Here is a 7,540-nt window from a genome sequence, read left to right on the forward strand (position 1 = left end):
CCCTGCTCTGGGCCCGAGGGGCAGACCACAGCCCCAGGAGGGGCTTCCCAGCTCTGACCCCCAGCAGGAGACAGGGATGGGCCCATTACACAGCTGCAGCTAACAAGGCCCTGGGTGCCCCCCCCAGGGGGGATTCCTCGGGAATCCCCGCCCTTCCCAACCAGAGTAACCCTCCCTTGGCCGGGGGTCCTGCCACCGGCTGCACGCAGCCTGCGGGCTGGCTCAGGGAGGAGAAAGCCTGGCTCAGGTCTGCCCTCGCCTGGGGAGCAGCAGGACGGCAGCACGGACGTCTGGGCAGAGCCGCGGGGAAGCCGAGGGGCTGCGGGTTGGGAGTGAGGGGCACTGGCAGGGGTGGGGAGCCCAGGGCAAGGCCAGGCTCCCCAAGGTACCTGCTCCGAGGCCCCAGGTCCCGTCGGCTCCTCCCAGGGGTCAGAGTCACCCGGTGACACGGGCCCTGAGCCCCGCTTTGCAGGGAGCGAGGGGTGGGGTGCAGCGAGGGGCCTGCGTCTGCCGGCAAGGCGGCTCTCCTCTCTGAATAGACGCGGCTGAGGGGTGGGAAGAGGACGGGGGAAGGCAATTTCCCTCCGTGTAATTGCAGCGTTTAGCAAAGCAGCATGTCAGCCGATTTGCCAGGCGGGCACTGCGAGGGGGGGTGCGTGTGGATGCGCGAGCACGCGTGTGCGAGGAGCGGGCGGCCGTGCCGCTGGCTGGCAGGGTCTGCCCAACCTCAGCAGCCTGGCTCCTGCTGGGCCTCGCTGGACACCCCCGCCCAGGCAGTGCGGGGGGGCTGCACAGCCCCGGCAGCGGGGAAACTGAGGCACGGAGCAGGGCAGTGGCAGAGCTGGACTCCGAGGCCAGGACTCCTGGGTCCCCACGTGCGCCCTCCAGCAGCAAGATTTACCTGCGAGGTACCTTGTGTGGCTGGCGAGAGCCTCGGGCCAGTGCCCTGCGCCCCCGTCACGTCGCACCTCCCTGTGGAAGGAGCCCGGCACCCGCAGTGATGCGGCCGGCTCTGGGGAGGATGAACAAAGCGGCATCACGTAACGCAGCCCCCAAGGGCCCAGGACCTGCCTGGCTGACACAAGGGCCCCAGCGCCCCTAATGCAGGAAGCCAGTTATCTGCCAAGCTCGTACCCCCCCCAATGCCCTCCCCACTGCCGCCGCGGTGTGGGGGGAGGGACCCAGAGCCCACGGCACCAGGCAGTGAGGCTGGTGGTCTCCGCTCCTGCGCTGCAGATTGACCAGGACGGGCTGACGCTGCCAGAACGGACCCTCTACCTGGGCCAGGACGAGGAGAGCGAGAAGGTGAGCGGGGCGGGCGTGTGGGGGCAGCACCGGGCGGCTTCCCCTGCCAGCTCTGGGGCTGGGGCTGGGGCTGGGACCGCACCGGGGGTGGCCTCAAAGCCACGCCGGGGCAGAGGAGCCGGCCGAGACCCTGACTGGGGCAGAGGGAGCGATGGAGCGAAGAGAAGAGGCTGCGGGACCCCATGTGGCTGACCCCCCACCGTGTCCGGCAGATCCTGGCGGCGTACCGCGTCTTCATGGAGCGCCTGCTGGGGCTGCTGGGTGCCGAGGCCGTGCCACAGAAGGCGGCCGAGATCCTGCAGCTGGAGCAGCGACTGGCCAACGTGAGTGCCCCTGGCTGGGGTGGGCGGCCCACCTGCCCCCTCCTGGCGTGCGGGGAGTGGGGGGTGCCCTAGTGTAGCACAGGCGCCAGCAGCCCCGGGTGCAACTCCCTGCACCCGCCCCAGGGCTGGCGTCTTGGAGCCCCGACTCGCCGAGGAGCGAGCACCGCGCCCAGGCTGTGACCCGCAGCTGGGGGCTGCAGGGAGCGGTGCTTGCCCTAGAGCAGCTCTTCCAGCCCCGGGGGCAGTCAGAAGAGAAGAGGGGCTGGGGTGGCACCCCCATCCCCCTGCAGCTGGGGGACTTGGGGGCTGGGCCAGGGGCAGCCCGAGTGACTGCTGCGTGCGACGCAGATCACGGTCTCGGAGTACGACGACATGCGGCGGGACGTCAGCAGCATGTACAACAAGGTGACGCTGGGCGAGCTGCAGCGCATTACCCCCACCGTGAGTACCACGCACACGCATGCACACGTGCAGTCAGAGCCCCTGGGCTCTGTGCCCTTCCCGGGCCCCACGTGCCCCGATACGTGCAGGCCACGGATCCGGGGCTACATGCCACTGGTCAGCCACCCCACGGCGGCTCCTAGCAAGAGCTCAGCCTGGAGCGGAGCATGACCCAAGATGCAGGGATCTGCTCCCGCCTGCCAGGCGGCTGGGCCTGGTGAGGCAGAGCGCCACGTGGGAAGGGGGCTGGTGTGGGCCGGGGGCAGAGCGTGGGTGGGGGAAGCCGAGGCCCACGTGGCGACGGAGCTGCCCCCGGCCCCCCCAGCTGAGGTGGAAGCACCTGCTGGACCGCGTCTTCCACGAGGACTTCTCGGAGGACGAGGAGGTCGTGCTGCTGGCCACTGACTACATGCAGAAGGTGTCGGAGCTCATCCGCAGCACGCCCAGCAGGTACCGCCAGTGCCTCGCACGGGGGCCTCGCACGCCGGCTCCCTGGGCACGGCTGGGACGCCCTGGCCAAGCCCACGGTGCAGACGTATGGGTGGCAGGAGGGAGGGATGGGTCCACAGCAGCCCCCTGAGCTCTGGGTCCTGCTACAGGGGCTCCACCTTGGGCCAGGGCTGCGCGTGGCTGGCTCTGCCCCGGAGCGCCCCATATCGCAGCGCCACGGGGAGTAGGGACCCCTGGAGTCACTCCGGGGTGGGATGCAGGTGGAGGCTCATCCTCTGCAACTCCCTAGAGCCCCCTACCCGCCGTGGTGCCCCGCCAAGCCGGGCACCACCGCACAGCTGGCCTCTTCTGCTGGCTGACCCAGCACAGCGCCCAGCCGCACGGAGAGCTGTGCCCACAGCCCCCGCCCTGAGCACCTGCAGGGATGTGGAGAGACGACCCCCGCCCCCCCAAACACATGGGGGTACGCATCTTCCTGAGGGCATGCACACTGTCACACACGTACACACACAGGAAGACATGCCTGCACACCCAGAGTTAGACTCCCTGTCACACCTGTACACCTGCATTCTTGCACGCTCGTCCACATTTGGGGAGATTCACACAGCGGATGACACGCACACACACAGCAGCAGATGCATGCACGGTGGCAGATGTGCACACACACCAAGCAGCACACATGCACACACACACCTGGCCAGGGAGTGATGCCTACTCCTGGACGTGCCCCCAGCCCCACTGCTGCTCCCCCCAGCCGCACACCAGGGCCCCCGCCTGCAGGGAGCCCCCCCCGCCCATCCCCTGCTCTGCGCGGTGGTGGGAGACACAAGTTCAGGCTAACGAACGGCACCGCAGCACCGGACTGACGAGATCCTGCACGCGGGACGTTCACAGCCCCAGGCCCATGTCAGGGCTGGCCCCTTGGCACGTGCCTGCAGGCAGGGGAGAGCACAGGGCACCCCCACCCCCGGGCCTGCATCCCAGCCTCCCCTTGCTGGCGCTGCACCCTCATTACCCGCTGGCCGCAGGATCCTGCACAACTACATGCTGTGGCGCATCACGGTGGTGCTGAGCGAGCACCTGTCGACGCCCTTCCGCGAGGCCATCCACGAGCTGTCCCGCGAGATGGAGGGCACCGAGAAGCCGCTGGAGCTGCCCAGGGTCTGCCTCAGTCAGGCCAACAAGCACTTTGGCATGGCCCTGGGCGCCCTCTTCGTCCGCGAGCACTTCTCCTCCGCCAGCAAGGCCAAGGTAGGGCCCGCTGGCCCCACAGGTCCCACCACGGGGCCAAGGGCCATGGAGATAAGGACCACAGAGCTAGGGGCTCTGGAGCTGGGGTCACAAAGCCATGGGGCATATGCCACTCATTAGCCGACCGATGGCTGCTCCTGGCCCGAATTAATGAACGGCTGCATTTAGGAGGGCGGGGGAGCGAGCACACGGGTGCCCTTGTTAGTCTCGTGGCAGCCGGGTGAGCAGCGAGGCCCCAGGTGCCTCCTTGCCCCAACCCGGCGCTCCGGTGACCCCAGTGCCGGCGCCCGCAGGTGCAGCAGCTGGTGGAGGACATCAAGCACATCCTGGACCAGCGGCTGGACGAGCTGGACTGGATGGATGACGAGACCCGGCGTGCGGCCAGGGACAAGGTATGGTGCCGCCTGTCCACCTGCCTTGCCAGGCACAGCCACCCTGTGGTGCTGGGGCCCAGCAGCGCAAGGCTGCCACGTAGCAGCTGCAGCCTCCAGCCCATGGGCCGTGGCTACGTGGACTGAGACCACTGGCCGCGAGGGGGGGGGGCACTTGCAGCACTGTGCCCCTGGGCATGAGGGGGCAGCTCTGATGCAGGCACTGGCTTCCCTGGCAGCTCCAGTACATGATGGTGATGATCGGGTACCCAGACTTCCTGCTGCAGCCAGACTCCATCGACAGCGAGTACGAGGTGAGTGTGCAGCGCCGTGCACGGGCAGGGGTCCCCTTGCCTTTACTGCCAGGGCACGGCTGCGGGGCGGCATCTGGGAGCAGACTGTCACCCTTGTGCTGGCCCCCCACGGGCTCCCTTGTGGGGTCCCCCAGGCAGCTGCCTCCCTCCCTGCCGTCCCGCTGGGGCTGGGGTTGAAGGATGGGGCATGCAGCCGGGGCGTCGGGAGGCTAAGCCCTGCTCCGTGCCCAGCTCGGCCCTACTGCCGCACTCGACACGCTTACAGCACGTGATGTGGGTGCAGTGTTGGTGAGGCCGTGGAAGAGCACATGTGATGAGGAGCACCCCCAGGAGCTGCCATGTTGCCCCTGCCCTGGGCAGGGCTGGGCGGATGCCCCCCTGAGGGATGGGATGGGGCCAGGACGGGGCAAGCGTGGAACGTGGAGAGCAAGGGATGGGAGCTGTCTCGGGGGGGCAGGGGGTCTTCCCCCAGCTCTGCCCTGCGCCGGCCCCTGCTGACCCGTGTGTCCACCGCAGTTCGAGGTGGATGAGAAGACGTACTTCAGGAACATCCTCAACAGCATCAGGTTCAGCATCAAGGTCTCGGTGAAGAAGATCCGGCAGGAGGTCGACAAGTCTGCGTAGGTGCCCATGGCACGGGCAGGGGGAATGGGCAGCACCGGGTCTGGTGGCGATGCCCACCGGCACCCGCCGGCAGTTCCCCTGACAAAGGGTGTGAGGGCAGCTGAGGGTGCAGCAGCAAGGGCCCCAAGGGACCTCGCCTCCGCCACCTCTTCCCCAGGGCAAGGTGACCTCTGAGGCCAGTGCGGGCACAGGCGGGCAAGCCCACAGCCTGATGGTGCCAGGGCCCGAGCTGAGAGCCGGAGAGGCTACCTGGGTCCAGGGCCTGCTCCATGTGCCCGGGGGCGCTTCTCTCAGCAGCTCTGCCGTCTCCTTGCAGGTGGCTGCTGCCCCCCCAGGCGCTGAACGCCTACTACCTGCCCAACAAGAACCAGATGGGTAAGTCGGGGCTGGCTGTGTTGGACGCAGTCAGAGCAGGGCGCTCGGGGCTGGGGGTCGGGGAGGGGCCCAGGGCTGCAAAGCGGGACCAGGGGGTGTCAGAGGAGTTGGGGCAGGGCAGGACCCAGGCCCGTGGCAGGAGCCCTAACGCGCCCTGTCCCCGCAGTGTTCCCGGCCGGGATCCTGCAGCCCACGCTGTACGACCCCGAGTTCCCACAGTGAGTATGGGGCCAGGACCAAGGACCCGGCTGCGCCGGGCAGGCCACGGAGCCGCGTCTCCCAGCTGCTGGTGCCATGTCCAGGCTGGGCATCGCCCCTGCTCCACCCCCTGCTGATGCCTCCTTTGCCTCACCGGCCAACAGGTCCCTGAACTACGGCGGCATCGGCACCATCATTGGGCACGAGCTGACTCACGGCTACGACGACTGGGGTGAGCCGCCTGCCTCCAGCCCAGAGCTTTAGCCACGGCCCAGGGGGTCGAGGGGCTGAGCATGCCCAGCCCCTGCTTGGCAAGGGAATGAGCCCCGGGTGCGGAGAGGCCACACGGAGGGGGCCCGGACGTGGGTTCGCTGCAGAGCAGGCAGGTGCCCACACGTGCCTGCCGGGCGTTTGCAGGAGGCCAGTACGATCGCCACGGGAATCTGGTGCACTGGTGGACCGAGGCCTCGTACAGCAAGTTCCTGAAGAAAGCCCAGTGCATCGTGGACCTGTACGACAACTTCACCGTCTACAACCAGCGGGTGAGCCCGCCCGCGCCCGCCCGCTGCGGGGTCTCCCTGGGCACGGGGCTCGGCCTGCTCCTCCCAATCCCTGGGCCGGGCACGTGCTCCGAGTCCCAGCATCTCATCACCCCCGTGGGCAGGGAGGAGCCCGAGCCCGTCTCTGAGGGCGCTGTGCCCCTGGGCGCGGGGCTGCTCCAGCCAGCAGGGCCCCCTGGCTCCGTGCCGCGTCTCTGCAGTGATTTAAGGGGCTGCTTAATTTTTATCGCCGGTGCCATAAAGAGTGCGCGTAAAACCCTGGCGCCGGCCCAACCCTGGGCAGCCTGGTAGCGGCTCCTGGTGCCACCGGCTGTGACCCCCACGCTGGGGTCTCCGGGCCCCACTGCTCTCTCCATAGGTGAACGGGAAGCACACGCTGGGGGAGAACATCGCCGACATGGGGGGGCTCAAGCTGGCCTACTACGTGAGTGACCGTTTCCCTGCCCCCCCTGGGTCCAGACACCAGAGCTGCCGGGCACTGCCCGCCCTGACCAGGCTGCAGGGAACCGACCCGACCCGACCCGACCTACCCATCCTGGGCACCAAGCCTGGGTTGGGGGGGTCTGGGGTGGGCCTGGCCCCCACCCTGAGGGTGCCCCTGTGTTGCAGGCCTATCAGAAGTGGGTGCGGGAGCACGGGCCTGAGCACCCCCTGCACCGCCTGAAGTACACCCACGACCAGCTCTTCTTCATCGCCTTCGCCCAGGTACCCACACAGCCCCCCAGCCTTGCATTGCCCCCGTCCTGCTCGGAGGGGCCCGGCAGGATCTGGCCCAGGGTGCTGGCATCCGTGGCAGTGCCAGCCAGGGCTGGGCAGTTGGGTTAACACGTGCAAAGCCATGGGGCGGGGGACAGAAGATGCTGCCAAGGCCATGGGTGCAAGGGGGGCCATCCCTCAGCTGCCCTGTGCTCCGGCCCTGGCCCACTGTCACTGGAGACCCTACAATTGCACACGCTCACCAGGGACCTCCCGCTGTGCCCCCGAACACCGTCTGCCCATGGCACGGTGGCAGTGGGGAACGGGCTGGGTCTGGCCAGCGTGGGCTGGGTCCCACTTCCCCCCGGCTCGACCCAGCCTCTGTCGCCGGCCCTCGCGGCGTCTCTCTGCAGAACTGGTGCATCAAGCGGCGCTCGCAGTCCATCTACCTGCAGGTGCTGACCGACAAGCACGCCCCCGAGCACTACCGGTACGGCCCCGTGCCCCTGCCACGGCCTGGCGGCGTGGCCCCGGGGAGGCCTCCCCCCAGCCCTGCTCTGCCTGGTGCCATCAGCTGCCACTTCCCACCCCAGAGGTGGCTGCATCGGGGCCGTGCCGTGGCCCCCGGACCC

The 7,540-nt window shown here is 68.7% G+C and overlaps 1 protein-coding gene across 1 annotated transcript in view; it reads left to right on the forward strand.

Moving 5' to 3' along the window:
* ECEL1 (endothelin converting enzyme like 1) overlaps positions 1-7,540 on the forward strand; it is a 14,639-nt gene that overhangs the window by 6,310 nt on the left and 789 nt on the right. Inside the window, exons 2-16 of the mRNA XM_019503422.1 lie at positions 1,237-1,305; positions 1,518-1,628; positions 1,977-2,069; positions 2,395-2,519; positions 3,548-3,770; positions 4,064-4,162; positions 4,381-4,455; positions 4,972-5,075; positions 5,396-5,454; positions 5,621-5,672; positions 5,817-5,884; positions 6,070-6,194; positions 6,571-6,636; positions 6,822-6,917; positions 7,322-7,398. Coding sequence (XP_019358967.1) covers positions 1,237-1,305; positions 1,518-1,628; positions 1,977-2,069; positions 2,395-2,519; positions 3,548-3,770; positions 4,064-4,162; positions 4,381-4,455; positions 4,972-5,075; positions 5,396-5,454; positions 5,621-5,672; positions 5,817-5,884; positions 6,070-6,194; positions 6,571-6,636; positions 6,822-6,917; positions 7,322-7,398 — 1,442 coding nt within the window. The remainder of the gene's footprint in view (positions 1-1,236; positions 1,306-1,517; positions 1,629-1,976; positions 2,070-2,394; positions 2,520-3,547; positions 3,771-4,063; positions 4,163-4,380; positions 4,456-4,971; positions 5,076-5,395; positions 5,455-5,620; positions 5,673-5,816; positions 5,885-6,069; positions 6,195-6,570; positions 6,637-6,821; positions 6,918-7,321; positions 7,399-7,540) is intronic.

Source organism: Gavialis gangeticus, unplaced genomic scaffold, assembly GCF_001723915.1.
Source record: "Gavialis gangeticus isolate Ggan-Ray unplaced genomic scaffold, GavGan_comp1, whole genome shotgun sequence".
Classification (NCBI taxonomy): Eukaryota; Metazoa; Chordata; order Crocodylia; family Gavialidae; genus Gavialis; species Gavialis gangeticus.